Source organism: Bombus affinis, chromosome 12, assembly GCF_024516045.1.
Source record: "Bombus affinis isolate iyBomAffi1 chromosome 12, iyBomAffi1.2, whole genome shotgun sequence".
NCBI classification, from domain to species: domain Eukaryota; kingdom Metazoa; phylum Arthropoda; class Insecta; order Hymenoptera; family Apidae; genus Bombus; species Bombus affinis.
The window spans coordinates 9,283,858-9,300,565 of record NC_066355.1 but is presented as its reverse complement, the minus strand read 5'-3'; the positions used below and the strand labels follow the sequence as shown (position 1 = coordinate 9,300,565).

Here is a 16,708-nt window from a genome sequence, read left to right as displayed (position 1 = left end):
TTTACCGCTTTTATATGCGTCGATAGCACGTTGAAACTCATCGTTCCCATCAGAACGATTCTCATCGCTTACACCATCAAGGTCGACTGGTGGTGTTTATAGCAGAAAGATGGATAGTTACTCGAAGCTATTTAAGCAGTGCATTAGCTGCAATCGAGGTTTCATTAAAAGCATCGGATTATGCCTCGAATCAATGGATCGGCGTAATGGAATCGAAAAAACGAATAGTGGAATAAGAGACGTACGATGAAAAAGGACGAGCATGTGTTAATAACGATATAAGAGGAACGAGTTTGCGTGGCAGTACAATTCGATGAAGATGGTGCGTAGGTATGGTAGCACACACAGGACCAAACAACGGCTCTTTAAATAGGTACGTTTAACCTCGAAACCATTGGAAAAATAATGCAATTTTCAAGCCTGAAAGCTATATATTATCGTTTGAATTAAATTCACTGGATAATAGCCGCATGCAATCTATAAACTAATAAATCATTATGCTTTTTAGATCATCGAGCAACCAAACCTCCTGGATCACTGTGTTATGCTTGTGTTTTCTATCTTGTATTTATTATATTTTTGTTATACTGTTCGCCGTAGTTATGGTTGAATCGCGCTGGAATGTAGGGAGTTTAAGACTTGCTTAGCGAAGATTTGCAATAGGTAACACCCGCGCGTTCTCCCTCTCTTGGTAACTTCGCAATAATCCCTTCTGCCAAAGAGTTGCCAGCTGCAGTCGTCCGTATCTTGTCTGCAGTCGCCGCGCACACTTGGGAACACCATGGCGTGTCGGGAATGCGGAAAGGACGAGTTTCTTCTACTTTTGTTGCACGTATCTACCTGGTAACCTGAGACACGGTGATGCGGTGGCTCTTCGAAAACCGCGTTCGCTTCTAGAATCTTTGAGACCAGGGTTGTATTTGTCCTTATCAGATCCAAAGACTTCCTTGTTTAGGCAACGCTAGTTAAGTTGCTTACTATACACAACTACAACAAACGAGTAAATTCGAGACTCGCGAAACGAAACCAACGGACTTGTTATAATTAGAGCACCACCGTTATATCTATGCGCATATGCGATAATAACGTCGATAGAGTATAAGACGGAACAAGCATGTTCATATAGCAAACGTTCAAATTAGGTTGGTGCAAATGAAATGTCTCTTTGTTAAATGAAACTTTAACCGTACTTTCTTAAACATTATACATATATTTCGAAAACTTTATACATATATTTGATCGAAGCCATTTTTACGTGATTCGATGCACTTTCTCGATGATTATTTTTTAATAAAAAAAAAAAAAGTAGTGTACGAAAGATAATATTTGATACTTTCGATTATCGCTTGTTAAGAAGATGTACGAGGCGAATTTATTCGATCACACGAATCGGTATGTTGCAGGCATACTTCGGATGAAATGTTTTCGTGTCCAAGAGCAAGAGTCTGCGAAGAGTCAAGGATGTCATTTTGTTTTCTCAATAATATTTTTACTTCGTTACCTCTCCAAGTTTAATAGCTTCCTTTAAACAAGGTATAGCTGCTTTAAGAAGCTCGCATTCGTAATCGCTCAAAGGTGGAATACCCAAATATCTCTGAATCCCATTAGGACCTAATTCCAAGGGAGCAGCGAAATATGTTAGTTGTGGTATCATGCACGATCTGACATATGCATATTCCACAACGTTTCTTTCGTGTCGTAAGGCTAAATAATTCAATAACGAAATGTGAATTTCAGATCTAATTATGAAAAATATTGCGTATTTGATGTACACTCCCGTCCGTAAAACAGGAAACACTTGCTAATCTTCATCATGAGATGAAAAACAACACACATAAATAAAGAATGGCTTTGAAAAACTTGGTAAATAAAAACTTGTTTCCAATAATAATGAATAATTAATAATGGCAATAATAGTTGCAACGCTCATTTATATCTATTTTTAGATAAACTAAGAATTCTGTAATTTAAGGACGGTAGTGTAAAAATACCTTTACATAGAGACATGCAAAATCTCGCAGCCGCAAAAGACAGAGTTAAAAATGTTTTCTCTTTAACTTTGCTTGATGTCAGTAACTCTTCGTTGGGTATTCTTACGGCCTGTGTCAATCTGCTAGCCTCTATCTAATTAATTAATGGACTGATCGATTACTCGGTGATAATCAGAAAGGCACTGTGAAACGTTTAGTGAAATTTTTACAACCTGAGATAATTCGGTGGAAGGTTTTGCCTGAGAGAAAAGTGGAATACACGTTTTCGGACAACCTCCGCCAATTACAGGTACTATCATACATTCTGGTTCAACACCCATAAATTTTGCAGCGAAGGTATTCGCTCTAAGACAATTATAATTAATTACACCGAAAAGACGATTGTACTCGTAAATTCCAGCCTTTTTGTACATTTCCATTGCCAGAGGTATTAAACTATTTATCGGATTCATTACGACTGCGACCATAGCCTAAAGTAAAAAAGGCCAGAGATATTCACCATAGAAGTCGACATTGAAATTGATGCCTTGCAGATCGGACCTTAAAAAGGTTTACAAAGCTAAATTTGGTCGGAAATAAAATAGACAAGGCACGAAAAGGAACACATCATCGACATCGCTATAAAGGAAATGGTATGTAGATGACCAAAGACAAATATCCTTGTCCTTGTCTGAAATCGTCACGAAGAATGTCGAAAACAACCTGCTTGTAATTGATGAAGCTGTGAGGGCGTTAAAAGCCGAGGTCAGCTACTACATATAAAAAAACGACGGCCAACCATCTAGAAAACATGGCGTTGTACCATTATACGAATCTATAACGCATCTTTATTGTCTCAGTTATAAGCCTAAATACCCTATAAAACATCCATTTATTACTGAAATAAAATGCTACAAAATTTTACTGCAAAGTAAATGTGTTCTATACCAAAACAATTAATAACTTTTTCATTACTCTTTTATACCTGTATTAAGAAACATTTATTATACGTCGTTGTGTGCTTTGTTTAAAGAAAAAAAAAAAAGAAAAAGGTCTGTTTTAAAAAGTGTACGAAAATTTGTATGTGTGACTATATTTTTCACGAGTAAAATATCTAAGAGATACTCTTTCATAATAAAAAGAACGTAATCATTAGTCGGTCTAGTTCGTTACCTGAGGTGAAAATTTAATAACGTTCGGCAGTAGATCTGATAGTCTATCTGCATTAGATTTCAAGACTTCGTGTTGGTTCTCTTTGATCCTGTCATCTGCTACGATCATTACTATTTTCGCTCCTTCGAGCGTGTGCTCGAGACTCGTTTCAGGATAATTACACGTACTAACCTTGCACCTCGTGTCGATATAATTCAAATCCAGCGCAAGACCATAAACGCATTTATTATCGAAAATTGCCAGTTCATCGATCAGAGGTGACTGTTTCAGAAACAGTGAAAGACTATTCCCTATAGCGTGACAACGTAATCAGTATGTAAAATATACAGTAGAAAAAGGAAGGGAATGTAACCTAAATTACCAGTCTTGCTAGCAGCACCCAAAATAGCTACTTTCATAGATTTCGAAGAGAAGGCATCAATTTGTGTACTAGTAATTTGAAAAGCATTCTTTTTAGTCAGAGGATTAAAATATCTGCCGTGAGAAATACGCGATGTCAAATTTCGAAAAGTACGAATCGTTATAGGTGAAAACATTGTCGTTAAATTTTATAAAGGCCTACTGAACGAGATAAAGTTCTCATTTCCTTGAATGAAAGTTAGCTGACTTATATTGACTAAAGTGGTCGTGGTGCCATCTTTTGTATTTGCTTTAACTATTATACGATGATACCGTAGGAAACTTTCCTTCGAATAATAATTCATGTTCATTTTACTTTCATATACATATGTATAGCCTCTAGAATTTTTCCCACCATTTCTGCTTATTCATCTGAATTATTATTAGATCATTCATTGTAGTAACACATGAGACATGGAATATAATAATCTTCAGGCAGGCCGCAAGCGGCAAAACGATCTCGTTCATCTGGAATACCATTTTCTGTCAAAGTTAAATCGATATTCAAATCCTTCCCTTCAAACTTCCACGTATAAGACTTTCCATTTTCGTTATAAATAAGAGCACGTTCTTGAATACGCCTAATAGAATCTTCCTCGCAGACCTTTACGAAATTCTTTCATTAACACGTCGATTGTAAACACCTTTTATTACAATAAGATAAAGATCTGTTTCTTTGAACGATAAACATCTAGTATTGTACCATTATAATAACTTGTACTCCGATGAGGACATTTAAAATTCTACATGGACGTGCATTTTTGGTTAAGTATCCTTTTTTATATTTTTCATCGAGCCACCAAGGACATTTATCTAACGGTCGCCAAGTACTGCAAGGTACTACGGAAGGTGTTACATCCGGAATCGGACCATGAGGACAATATGGTACCAATACTCCCGTAACAGGATGTATGTAATGTTTAATGTCATTTCTTTCGTGATCAAACCAATGACTTATATCTTTACCGGCATAAGCTAATATTGGTTTGATCTCCCTTTTATTCGCCCAAATTTTACAAAGGTCAGTCAAATCATACACTACGTCATGATACGAAATCCAGCAATCAATTTCTGTATTATGAATAGCAATTTCTGTCGGTAGAAAATACTTGACTGCTTTGGATACGTCATCTGTAAAATCTTTACTAGTTCTACAAATATCTTTTTCCTCCAACAAACAAGATTGACTTATAAATGACATTTTACAAAATCTGCTATTATTACGTTTTCTCCCTTTTACTGAAATTTGTCGTGGGTGATTTTCATTTGAATGTACTATATAATATAAATAAATAAATATATATACATACATACATGTGCTTTAAAGCAATGTTAAGCAACTATGTCGAAACATTTTAAATTAAGAAAACATTCGCGCGATAAGATAATTTTTTTATTTTAACACATCAAATATGACTGCTGCAATTTTGAGATAGTCAAGAGTATTGAATTAACATTCAATTAAACATCATAGAGGCAGATCACAATTGACCTTGTGATATATTTACACGTATGCTTTATTATGTAAATATATAAAAAACAATAAACACATATAATCCTTAAACGTGCCCAAAAAATGCTGCTCAATAAATGTCAGAATTTACTATCTTCATGTTAGCCCTATTCCACGAAAAAACTAGACGGATCATAGACAAACTTGATAACTGGAGAAATAATCGTCGAAGAAAAAATATTAAATCGTGGAGTGTCAGCAGGTACGTGAAGTAGCAATCGTCAATCACCATATAAGATGATATTTTTTCAAAAATTGATCGATTAATGTAATAAGTATTGAATTTTGCTAGGAACTTTTAGACTATGCTGTTGGTTTCCTACGTTACTCTCAAGCTGAAGGCAGTCACTGCATTGTGACTATTGCAGGCGATTGAATGGCTGCCTCGTCCAAAGAGTGCACATTCTGTTTTGCTGTAATTAATTTTACGTTAGTTGGTGATTTAGGCGTGAAATATTCTGTGCCTCGTATAATTTGGTAAGTCTTTTGATGCATTTTACTGGTCTCTAAAAAGATGATACATGTAGTAGATATGCTATTATAATACTCTCGTTTCTAAGAAACGTGCTCATAAAATTTACGGCCGGTTATTTATTTTTTGCTGAACGTCATATTTAATGGTTCTTTTCAAAACATCATTTAGGTCATTCATTAAATAATATAAAATATGCACGTATATATTTTCAAATAAATTTCCCATATGAATCAAATATCTATAATGTACAGTAGTTGTCAGAACTTATACTGGGTTGTGACATACTATAATAGCATTTACATGCAGCGATATCTTTAGATATTATTTGTAACAGGGTGGTTTGTATATCTTTTCCATCTGTTAAAATGAGAAGCTTACAACATCAGTTTCATATAATAAAAAAACTTTATATTTGTAATTGTAGTGTGTAATCCAATTTTGCTCATCTGTTTTCAATAACATGAAAATGATACAGTAATTAATAAACAATGAACTTAAGGTAGTATGTAACTTAGAATTATTTCCTAATAAACTGCTGATCTAACTTCAAATAATAATATAAAAGATAATTTTTTAAAATTATTTGCTTTATTATTGACTACAATCATATAATTTTCCTCTGCCACAACACCTTTTTAATTTTAACAAATGGAAAAATTTTTCTTTATTCTGTTCTTTGTTACATTATAGCAGCTAAGTTTGAGTATACTTTGAGGGAAGCTAAAAATAGATTTATGTGTTATTTTATTATTTGTTTACTTATATTTGATTTCTCATTGAATTTATCACATCCTTATAGGATTATTCAAATCACCGCAATAGCAATAGCAATAGCAATACAAGAAATTTTGAAATGGAAAAAAGCGCGGACGGATTATTGTTTCGCGCAGAGAGAAATAATGGAGCTAACGAAGCAACATTGGGCATGGCATGTGTCGATGAAAAAGTGGCCATTCTGGATGCAGGGGCACAATATGGTAAAGTGATAGATCGAAAGATTCGTGAGTTAAATGTGCACAGTGAAATTCTGCCCCTGGATACATCTGCATTCACTCTCCAAGAAAAGGGTTATAAGTAAGATCACAAATCATATGTTTTTATATTAGAAACCGGGTATTTATATATATAAATATATATATATGAATATACAAACACTAATTATATTCTTTTGAATATAAATTTTTAGAGCTATCATAATTTCTGGAGGGCCAAGTTCAGTATATGCAGAAGATGCACCTAAATATGATGCAGACATCTTCAGAATAGGAATTCCAGTACTAGGTATTTGTTATGGAATGCAAATGATGAATAAAGAATTTGGTGGTACGGTAATAAGTAAAGAAGGCAGAGAAGATGGTCAGTTTCCCATTGAAATAGACTCCAAGTGCCTATTATTTAAGTAAGTGAGTCAAAACAAATGATCCATTCCATGCTTTTATCTTTAAGTGTAAGATATTTAAAAAATGAATAATTTGTCAGGGGCTTGGAGAAAGAGCAAATGGTACTGTTAACACATGGGGACAGTATAGATAGGGTGGCTGATAGCTTTCATATCACTGGGAGATCATCAAACTTTATAGCAGGAATAGCAAGTGATAAAATGAATTTGTATGGAGTACAATTTCACCCAGAAGTAGATCTTACACCTAATGGAAAAACAATGTTACACAATTTTTTGTTTGGTATTGCTGGCCTCACTGGTAATTATACGCTGCGTGGTCGGGAGGCACAGTGTATCCAGTATATCAAAGATACAGTTGGCAACAAAAAAGTTTTGGTAAGATACAGGTTTATATAATCAGCATTTAGGTAATTTTATTAGAAATTTACTAGAATTCGTATTCCTTGAAAAGATTCGTAAAATTGTTGAAAATATTTGAAAAACATAGTATAATGTATGATAAAATGTGATTGTCAATTAAAATAGAAAAAAAACAATCATAGTTATTAGTGAGTGGCGGTGTGGATTCTACGGTATGTGCAGCACTATTACATAAAGCTTTAAATAAGGAACAAGTCATAGCTTTGCATATCAATAATGGCTTTATGCGGAAAGGAGAGACACAATTTGTGGAACAAAGTTTAGCACAATTGGGAATTCGATTAAGAGTCGTCAATGCCGGTCGCTGCTTCATGCAAGGAACTACATCAGTACCCTTGGATAACGTTACTCCAGTAACCAATGCAAATACTATAAACAACAAAGGAATATGTGGGACAGCAACTAGCCCAAGAACTAGATTAACTAAAATGTTGTGTGCGACAACCAACCCAGAAGAGAAACGAAAAATCATAGGAGATGTTTTTGTAAGAGTAGCCAACGAAGCAATGGCAGAGATGGGTTTGAAGCCAGAAGAAGTGTTTCTTGGACAAGGCACTCTTAGGCCTGACCTTATAGAAAGTGCGAGTGCATTAGCTAGTGGTAAATTAATAGTCGTAAATGCATTGTTCTTTCATATCTGTTAGAAGCAACAAATTTACATAAAATATAAACACTTCTATCAGGTAAAGCAGATGCGATAAAAACGCATCACAATGACAGTGAACTCGTTAGAGCATTAAGAGCTCAAGGTCATATAGTAGAACCTTTAAAAGATTTTCATAAGGATGAAGTGAGACAATTAGGATGTGATCTTGGATTACCAGCATCATTAGTTGCTCGTCATCCGTATCCCGGTCCTGGACTTGCTGTACGCATTCTATGTGCAGATGAACCTTATATGGATAAGGATTTTTCAGAAACACAGGTATTTTCGTTTACGGTATCGATAAAATGAATAATAAAGAACACCTTCTCCATAAAAAATCCATAAAATAACAAATTAATAATTCCATCCAAGGTGATAGTTAAAATAATGGCCGAATACGAACAAATGCTTCAAAAGAAACACGGATTATTAAATCGTGTAGAAGGTGCGACTAGTGAATCTGAACGCCAATATTTACGACAGCTTTCGAGTTACCGACATATTTCTGCAACACTCTTGCCTATACGCAGTGTAGGAGTACAGGTATAATGTTCATCACTTACGAATAATCTGATTAATAAACCCGCCTGACTGATTACAAGGATTAAAACATTTACTGTACAATGTAGGGAGATCGAAGAAGTTACAGCTATGTAGTAGGGTTATCTAGCGAAGAAAATTTGTCCGAGGGTATAGATTGGAAGGATCTATTGTTCCTCGCAAAACTAATTCCGCGAGTATGTCATAACGTAAACCGTGTGTGCTTCATTTTTGGTCCTCACCTACATCATTCTGTAACGGATATCACACCAACTCATCTTACATCGAATGTGATAGCTACGCTTCGACAAGCAGATCACGTAGCAAACTTAGTATTAGCTACTAATGGTTGTATGGGAGCAATCAGTCAAATGCCAGTAGTTTTAATTCCCATACATTTCGATCGCGACGCTGCTTCTCGAATACCCTCATGTCAACGTTCAGTTGTTCTTAGGCCATTCGTCACTAATGATTTTATGACTGGCACACCAGCTATTCCTGGGAAGGAATTGCCACTACATGTAAGTTTGATATATATGTGTGTATACACATTCGATATAATAGATGTAAGCATAAGAAGTCAATACTTCTTTTTTTCCATAGGTGGTGAAGAAATTGGTGACCGAAATATCTTCAATACCCGGTATCTCGCGTGTTTTATACGACTTAACATCTAAACCGCCAGGAACTACCGAATGGGAGTAGTAAACGCTCATCTCTAACTCACCCCTTTCTATTTTTTCACCTTCCCAGCGCGTAACAACTACAAAGTAAAAAATATATTTAAAAATATATATATATATATATTACAAAAATACGTACGAATTCGAAGTTTATGACTTCTTACCGATTTATATGAAACCTTTGAGCATAGTTCTTTCAGAAAAAAAATATGTTCTCGATTGTAAATTAATATGTTACCTAAAGAATACTGATACTGTGTTCAATGAAATTGAAGGTAAGTATCATGTTTGCTTGTAAATAGGTTTCTTATTAACCTCATTGTAAAAATATTAATTTATTAAATTTCGAAAAATTTACATTACATCACTGTTACATTGCAAAAGGTTGCATTTGATTGGTGGTACCATGAGGTTACTGTTATATTCAATTTGCATATAATGTTGAACGTATTTTACTGTTTTCCTATATGTCCCATGCCAAATGCAATTTCCAGTTTTTGTCATACATCTAAAAATACGAACATAAATAAGTTAATGTATTATCTTTAATATCATTTTTATTTATCAATCATAACTGAGTAAAATGATATCTATTCCCCGAATCCTCTGTGTTATATTACTCAAAATCCACCTATTACAAGGGTGTGCGTATGAAATTTGCATAATAGATTACCTATGCATGGTTTTCAATAATATATGTAAATCTTCGATGCGTCTTTTCTCCGGGAGCATGCTAAGAAATGTCGCAAGCGATAAAAAGTCTACTTCATTCACGATTTTAGAATTAGTGATCCACGTTTGTATTTGTATTTTTACCTGCAACCGTGTATTTTATATTTGCATTAATTCTACAAAATTTATGTTTAAACGGATGACATGATGACCAGCCGGATTATCAAGCATGCATATCAAGCATTCACTCCTTCATAAGTGACTTGCTTGAAATTAAATACCATCTGATCGCTTTAACATTTTTTAATCCATCCGACAAAATGTATCGAAGAAAGAAAATAATCTATAGTGATAAATAACAGCTACCTGTTTCAGAGGTAGATTAAGTAAACGATTTACGAGGTCAATTAAAATATCTTGATGTTGGTTCGCGCTGTCACTATCTTCTGAGATAGTACGATTATGAGAAAGAATAGCCTCCGTGTCATCCCCAGTAATTTGATCATTCACAGAGTCGGTTTTTTCCACGGGAGGCATTATGAATCTTGCAATACCAGTATTAGTTTTACTCTTCGATATCTGTTCAAGTTCATTTACGTTTTTCAATGCTTTGTTTAATGTTTGTCCGTTCTTTCTTTTATTTTTAGAATGTGTCGCTTTGCCATTTTTATTGCTATTTTTATTTTTGGAATTAGGTTCCCCTTTTTTAATCTGTTTCATGTTTTCGTTATTTCTTACAAATCCATTACTATTCATAGCATCCTTTCTTATTTTCGAATTGTATTCTGCCTTTTTAGCAGTGCAATACATTTGAACATCGCGTCTTAGATCTTCCGATAATGCAGCTAAAAACTCTGGATCCACTTGCGAATAAGATATATTTTGCTCATCGCTTTTAATTTCTGTAGAAATTGCTGCTTTACTGGTTGAAGATTTACTATTTTTATTGGTATTCGCATTCGTTTGATTTTTATTAGCACTGTATTCATTAAGAATTTCATTTCGTATATCTTCAGGTAGTTCTATTAAAACAGACATATCTATCTCGTGAATAGGTGGCATTTCCACCTTTGGCCTGGAAATGCCAGGTTTTATTTGTTTAAAAAAATTCTCATGACGCATTTGCACACTTTTCTGTGGCTGTGTTTTGTTCGTATTTTGTACGCTAACAGTACCTCCATCTTTATTATCATCTGATAATCCTTTACTTTTGTTAGGATATAAAATTTCATTTCTTATTTCCTCCGGAAGTTCGGAAAAGACTGATTCGTTGATACCGGATGGAACGTGCAATTTTTGCTCATTATTAACGTCGTTAGAAATTACTGCGACAACATCCGAATGTGTTAAGGATTGAACTTCATTGCCTTTATTTGTTTCAATAGTTGGTTGAACTGTGCTACTTGGTTTATTTTTAATGAAATTTAATAAAGTTGTACCACGGGATTTATTTTTTAATATTTCTAGTTTAGATATTTGTATACCGATGCCCCTTGCATCTTCAGGCACTTTTTGCATTTGATTCCAAAGTGTAATAACTTCCCTAAAGTAAACACGAATAAATTATTCTATTGCTTTATTCAAAAATATTAAAATGATTTTTGACTTACTTTGTTATGATATCGACATCGCTAATGGGAGAGATAAGATTTTTTGATCTCGTTATGTAATCGCATAAACCATGTCCCATAAATTTTTCAGTTTCTTTAGGTGCTTCTTTTGCTCTAATTAAAAGTTTTAAGGTGATGCATCTACCTTTTGCGTTAATTTTATTTAATCGATTACATACTTCGCGACATAACTTTTTTAAAAAGTCTATTGCATCATCGTTATTTTCAAACCTTATTCCATAATTTACCTCTGCCGAAACAGATTTTCTAACGTGTTCTAGATTAAGCTTTGAATGATCTACACCGCGACACATGTTATATAATATATCACCCGTTTTTTTGCCAAATTCTTTCTGTAACGTCGGCAATGAGATTGCTTGTAACTCTGCACATGTCCGTACATTAAGATTCTTTAATTTATGTGTTGTTGTCCACCCAACTCCTAATTTAAATAATTAAGATTGTTAAACAAATATAGGATATACATAGCATTATTAATTAACTGAATTAACCCCCAAAATACCCTACCTGGCAAGTCTTGCACATTGAAGGTGCTAACACAATCATTAATATGTTCCTGTTGTATATAAAACTGACCATCTGGCTTTGCTTTTCTTGTTGCTAATCTTGCCAACAATTTATTACTTCCAAACCCTGTTGATACAGGACAGCCAGTTTTCTCTTTTATTTCCTGTCGAATTATAGTTGCAAATTCCATTGGTGTTAAAGAAGATTCTTCCAATATTTTTGTACAGTCTGCATACATTTCATCACAACTAACTGCTTCAATATCTAATGTGTATGATGCTACAATATCGTACAACATGTAGGAAACTTCTGTATAGCCTTCAAAATTATATGGTACTGGTTTTAAATTAGGACATATTTTTAATGCCTCTCCTAAGAACATGCCATTTTTTACGCCAGCTTTCCTTGCTTCATAAGAGCAAGATGCTATTTCTGATAATGAACCGTGTTCTCCATCTTTATTGCCTTTTGCATGTGTTACTGCAATCGGTAGGCCTCTCAACTCTGGCCTATCTCTAAGACCAACTGAGACAAAGAAGCAATCCATATCTATGTGCATTATAATACAATCTTGACTATCTATTATCTTGTTTTCCTCTCGTAAATCATTTGGGACGATATTAAATTCTAATTGAGAACCAAATAATGATCTATTCAATCTAATATCTTTTAATCTAATAAGACCTGGAAATTCTCCGTTATTTTTATCTCTCAGTTCATTAACATACTCTTTAAATGTTGCTCCCATTGTTGCAATGTGATGTAATCGTGAATTATTATAAAATTCTGATATGAATTCTGAATTTTTTGTTGAATGAGTATCTCTTGAACTCATTGGTAATGCAGGATTGAAGGTATTTTCTTGTATAGAAGTATGTTTTACTGTTTCAGTTCTACTATTACCAATTTTTAAACTATTTACTTCATTATTTCTTTGTATATTATGTGTTTGAAAAGTATCATCTGTTTTATTTCCTGTATTTTGTATTGCACACTTTAATTGTAGTTGTACATCTGTACAATGAGAATAAAGCAAATACTTTTGAAAATTTAAAATTCTACCAGCCTTTATACTATCCATAATCCATTCAGTTTTACATATGGGAATTGGGTTTTGACTTTTCCTATATAACATTATTTTTGAATATGGCAAATTAGATGCAATAATATGAGTTGTTGCTTTTGGCCTCATATAGTGGTGATATGTGCCCCCATGTTGCATCATTAAATGACGAAGTTCATCTGCAGTTGGATTAGTATAACCATTTACGAAAATTGCTATTCCTTCAAATATATTGGACGATTTAATTTCATTGTCTGCTTCATTGTGAAATTGTTCTTCTAATTTCGCTTGCTTTGCAGCCATGTATCCACCCTAAAATTATCCCATTATTCTATTCTACATTTAATTTGTTTACTTTTATTAAAAAGTTTTAAATGTCTTTTACATACCCAATCTTCAAATCCATCTTCCCCCCAAGCTTTGCTTTTCCTTTTTCTTGACATTATAACAAATTTTATATCATATAACTGGAGTATGAAATTCTTTAAAATGAAACTATCATATAATTATCGTATTCCATATGTATATACACCGATTTTTTATATTTGATAAAAATATTCATTCCCATATAACCTTATGCAAATGAAATACCTTGTTGAACATTCTGAATGTAATTTAAATACACGAACCAACCATTTAAATAGCATTGAAAATATAATGTTATATAGAACAGAAATTATTCATATTAATTAGTTTTCAATATTACACGTAACATTGCAACCCTTGCGATAAATATAATACGTAACGATAAATCACTTCATGCTGTCTACATATTAACCACTTGTATTAAACGCTCGATTCAAACGATTCTTCTGGGAAGAGTTATTAGATAGTTTATTTATCTCTCATTGAAGACCACATTAATATACACAAAAATAACTTTTTTCGTTTATTAAACAATTATATATACAATTTAAGTAGTATATATATACATGTAAAACTGATAGTAACTATATACTCGTTACTTAATATTTATACATCCCAATGTCTCATTCGTAGTTTCAAATTTTATGAAATGATATTTATTGTAAACAATTTATAATTTCGTAATATTAAGTTTTTATACATATGTGTAGATATAAAGTCATAAAATATAGTTTTTATAATAACAAATAAAAAAATAAAAATCATATAAAACGACACTTTATCTGCGAAGAATGTTAGTAGAATGTATTGTTTTCATAAAGCAATAAGAAGATTTGTTTATCGACGTAAACACGTGTATGACTTGTTACGTATGTATATACTATAACCTAATCTTTGACGAACTTTAAGGTGAGGTTAGCATAAGTTATCAAGGTATCCAACATTTAAAATATAAAATTATTATTGTGCGTGCATTATATACGAATACATGAATAATGTCTATCAAATATTAATACACAAACAAAAGCTATATTGAAAGAGTGAACATTCAGTCTAAGCATATAACTTGGAAAAGGTTAGATATAAAACAAAATATTGGCAAAAATGCTGCTTAGACATTTTGAAAATTTACTGCATGCTTGTGTATTAAAGTGCATCATATGTTCTGTAAAAATCACGCATTTGTTCTACAAAAACAAATGTCAAGACAGTATGTGGACCTAGACGAGCATAATAAGGAAAGAAACCTTTCCACAATGAAAATATTCCTTCATTTCGGCACACCTGAATTATAACATCTACTGCACCTTTAAATTCTGGTTTACCATCCACAATTTTCATATTTTGAATCCTGCAAGTCATCAATAATGCAAAGTGTGAAAGCGTTTTCATTAACTGTTTCACTAATTTACTTTTTTTGAAACTTTACCTTGTTTTAGCAATATCAACTGGCATAGAGGCAGCGGTAGTTACTAAACCTGATATCATAGAACTTACAAAATGTAATGTAATATTGTTTTCAAAATATCCTATCCAAATATATAAAAAAAACATTATCCTAGTGTTAATCATTTGATTCTTACTTATTTACATATTTACAAACCAGTGTTAAGTAACATTTCTTTAGACTGAGAATATGATGCCAATTGAGCTGCATTTACAACCATAGCCCTTCCCATTGTTGGAATGGTACCTCTCCACAATGCTAAAAAGCCCTCCTCTTTGACTATTCGAACTAATGCATTAAATGCATTTTTATAATTGCGTCTCTCAGCTAAAAATACATCATTGCTAAGGATTGGAAAACCTCTGTTCAATATTCAACTAACAATAGGCGTACCAATAGGTAGTCTACCATCGGCAGTCATTCTAATTAAGGCAACTTCAGCTGGAGTACCGACAAATGCTCCTACACAACCAGCAGTACAACCTATCAATACTTTCATTATAAAATTTGGTTGGCTGTCTTTTCTAAACAAATATCACGAGAAATATTAATGACTGTATTTGGTACATGATACCTTTTTTTACATTGGCTATGTTCTCAATATACATGTACTCACGAAATTAATTGTGATAGCCATTCATATGTACCAAGTCTTGTAGTTGTATATGAAGCTTGACGCAATAAACCAGCAGATAAGCCTGCATATAAAGCTAAAGCACCCTCATTTTTTAAGATTGAAGATATTACATTTATCGTCGATGTCTTAGTACCACTTAGTTGCATTCGATTTTTTATTAAATCTAATGGTTGAACAACACATGTTGCAGCCATTCTAAAATAAAGTAATCAGTTATATTTAGCTTTCTAATCATTGATAGTAAACTGGCCATGAAACTATATAAGACTATATAGGACTATATAAACTATTCCTATATAGGAAGATACGAAAGCTAATACAGACTCTTATGTAAGTTGTAATATCTATTTTAAAATATCATCAGATACGAATATTTCATGAAAATATATACAAATATGTTAAATTTATTTTTGATAGCTAAAATTAATACTTGAATCAAAGCAAGTTGTCTTTTGCTTGAATTTCTTAAAATGTCTATGTACAATGTATATTGTGTTCTTAATCAAATGAATGAATTAAGATGATAAAAATAACAAACCCTGCTGTTCCCCCAAAAAGGAAGTTTATTGAAGTTGGCACTGTCTTTTGATTACTCATTTTAACAATATTGTATGACACTTATATTGATAATTAAAAGGTAATTTATAAATTAGATGTTGCCTAAAATGTTGTAGACGCAAACGTGATATTTACAAAATTTTAAAAGCAGAAAAATAAGCACCAGCTCAATATAGACTTGTTGAAAGCACTAAATTGATCTAAATGGAAGATTATCAAATATCCCAGAAATTCCATCCTTCGCTTACCCTTTCCCATACCAGCCCATACTGAATTATCAATTTTTTGTATTTTAGCGACATCTCGTAGCACAAAGTTACTTGTGATATGTACCACACTTGATAAAGAATTTTGATAAATTCATCTATCACTGAATTGGAACGATAATAACGACTGTGATAACGATGATAATAAAATAATACCGATAATGCAGAATTATTTTACGTAAAAATTGTTAATTATTAGTTTAATAATGATAGTTTAATTTTATAAAATTTTATTGTTTAAATTGCATATTCAAAAAATTTTTGAATGTCGATTATCGATAATAACACACATCCGTGCATATATATGTACATATTTATATATGTATTAAGAGAGTGAGAG

At 32.8% G+C, this 16,708-nt stretch overlaps 5 protein-coding genes and 1 long non-coding RNA gene across 7 annotated transcripts; 2 read left to right on the top strand and 4 right to left on the bottom strand.

Moving 5' to 3' along the window:
• Positions 1 to 1,230: 1,230 nt before the first annotated feature.
• On the bottom strand, positions 1,231 to 3,693 carry LOC126922751 (malate dehydrogenase, mitochondrial-like). Its single transcript, XM_050735625.1, has 6 exons — positions 3,505 to 3,693; positions 3,144 to 3,433; positions 2,204 to 2,461; positions 1,992 to 2,124; positions 1,502 to 1,704; positions 1,231 to 1,445 (listed from the first exon to the last, which is right to left on the bottom strand). Exons 1-6 carry the CDS (start codon positions 3,677 to 3,679, stop codon positions 1,350 to 1,352), a joined length of 1,155 nt encoding a protein of 384 aa, XP_050591582.1. The 5' UTR covers positions 3,680 to 3,693; the 3' UTR covers positions 1,231 to 1,349.
• On the top strand, positions 2,171 to 2,894 carry LOC126922756 (uncharacterized). The gene is made up of 2 exons (XR_007712921.1): positions 2,171 to 2,280; positions 2,392 to 2,894. It is a non-coding gene; the product is annotated as an uncharacterized LOC126922756 (long non-coding RNA).
• A 228-nt stretch (positions 3,694 to 3,921) lies between the features above and the next one.
• On the bottom strand, positions 3,922 to 4,743 carry LOC126922785 (cytochrome b5 domain-containing protein 1). The gene is made up of 2 exons (XM_050735646.1): positions 4,237 to 4,743; positions 3,922 to 4,161 (listed from the first exon to the last, which is right to left on the bottom strand). Exons 1-2 carry the CDS (start codon positions 4,741 to 4,743, stop codon positions 3,931 to 3,933), a joined length of 738 nt encoding a protein of 245 aa, XP_050591603.1. The 3' UTR covers positions 3,922 to 3,930.
• A 630-nt stretch (positions 4,744 to 5,373) lies between these two features.
• On the top strand, positions 5,374 to 9,355 carry LOC126922696 (GMP synthase [glutamine-hydrolyzing]). The gene is made up of 9 exons (XM_050735516.1): positions 5,374 to 5,532; positions 6,330 to 6,604; positions 6,717 to 6,929; positions 7,010 to 7,307; positions 7,475 to 7,952; positions 8,036 to 8,277; positions 8,371 to 8,541; positions 8,628 to 9,059; positions 9,142 to 9,355. Exons 2-9 carry the CDS (start codon positions 6,384 to 6,386, stop codon positions 9,241 to 9,243), a joined length of 2,157 nt encoding a protein of 718 aa, XP_050591473.1. The 5' UTR covers positions 5,374 to 5,532; positions 6,330 to 6,383; the 3' UTR covers positions 9,244 to 9,355.
• Positions 9,356 to 9,536: 181 nt separating this feature from the next.
• On the bottom strand, positions 9,537 to 13,986 carry LOC126922679 (DNA repair protein REV1). 2 transcript variants are annotated; one of them, XM_050735471.1, is made up of 6 exons: positions 13,484 to 13,980; positions 12,032 to 13,406; positions 11,504 to 11,945; positions 10,260 to 11,436; positions 9,895 to 10,037; positions 9,537 to 9,729 (listed from the first exon to the last, which is right to left on the bottom strand). In XM_050735471.1, exons 1-6 carry the CDS (start codon positions 13,535 to 13,537, stop codon positions 9,576 to 9,578), a joined length of 3,345 nt encoding a protein of 1,114 aa, XP_050591428.1. In that variant the 5' UTR covers positions 13,538 to 13,980; the 3' UTR covers positions 9,537 to 9,575. The 2 variants fall into 2 exon arrangements, with proteins under 2 accessions (XP_050591428.1, XP_050591429.1); XM_050735472.1 differs by lacking the exon at positions 9,895 to 10,037 and having other exon boundaries at positions 13,484 to 13,986.
• A 417-nt stretch (positions 13,987 to 14,403) lies between these two features.
• LOC126922724 (mitochondrial 2-oxoglutarate/malate carrier protein-like) lies at positions 14,404 to 16,388 on the bottom strand. Its single transcript, XM_050735583.1, has 6 exons — positions 16,083 to 16,388; positions 15,524 to 15,739; positions 15,301 to 15,431; positions 15,064 to 15,234; positions 14,890 to 14,989; positions 14,404 to 14,811 (listed from the first exon to the last, which is right to left on the bottom strand). Exons 1-6 carry the CDS (start codon positions 16,139 to 16,141, stop codon positions 14,607 to 14,609), a joined length of 882 nt encoding a protein of 293 aa, XP_050591540.1. The 5' UTR covers positions 16,142 to 16,388; the 3' UTR covers positions 14,404 to 14,606.
• Between the last annotated feature and the right edge of the window lie 320 nt (positions 16,389 to 16,708).

Bases quoted from the DNA above. Each gene is read 5' to 3' on its own strand.
- LOC126922751 (XM_050735625.1), bottom strand. From the start codon at position 3,679: ATGTTTTCACCTATAACGATTCGTACTTTTCGAAATTTGACATCGCGT. The intron at 2,462-3,143 runs GTAACGAACTAG...TTTTTACTTTAG, and splicing joins TTATTAAATTTTCACCTCAG to GCTATGGTCGCAGTCGTAAT. The intron at 1,705-1,991 runs GTATTTTTACAC...TGAATTATTTAG, and splicing joins TTGCATGTCTCTATGTAAAG to CCTTACGACACGAAAGAAAC.
- LOC126922785 (XM_050735646.1), bottom strand. From the start codon at position 4,743: ATGTCATTTATAAGTCAATCTTGTTTGTTGGAGGAAAAAGATATTTGT. The intron at 4,162-4,236 runs TAGATGTTTATC...ACGTGTTAATGA, and splicing joins TTATTATAATGGTACAATAC to AAGAATTTCGTAAAGGTCTG.
- LOC126922696 (XM_050735516.1), top strand. From the start codon at position 6,384: ATGGAAAAAAGCGCGGACGGATTATTGTTTCGCGCAGAGAGAAATAAT. The intron at 8,542-8,627 runs GTATAATGTTCA...TGTACAATGTAG, and splicing joins TACGCAGTGTAGGAGTACAG to GGAGATCGAAGAAGTTACAG. The intron at 9,060-9,141 runs GTAAGTTTGATA...TTTTTTCCATAG, and splicing joins GGAAGGAATTGCCACTACAT to GTGGTGAAGAAATTGGTGAC.
- LOC126922679 (XM_050735471.1), bottom strand. From the start codon at position 13,537: ATGTCAAGAAAAAGGAAAAGCAAAGCTTGGGGGGAAGATGGATTTGAA. The intron at 13,407-13,483 runs GTATGTAAAAGA...GGATAATTTTAG, and splicing joins AAGATGGATTTGAAGATTGG to GGTGGATACATGGCTGCAAA. The intron at 11,946-12,031 runs GTAGGGTATTTT...TATTTAAATTAG, and splicing joins CAATGTGCAAGACTTGCCAG to GAGTTGGGTGGACAACAACA.
- LOC126922724 (XM_050735583.1), bottom strand. From the start codon at position 16,141: ATGAGTAATCAAAAGACAGTGCCAACTTCAATAAACTTCCTTTTTGGG. The intron at 15,235-15,300 runs GTACGCCTATTG...ATGTATTTTTAG, and splicing joins CGATGGTAGACTACCTATTG to CTGAGAGACGCAATTATAAA. The intron at 14,990-15,063 runs GTTTGTAAATAT...ATATTTGGATAG, and splicing joins AGAAATGTTACTTAACACTG to GATATTTTGAAAACAATATT.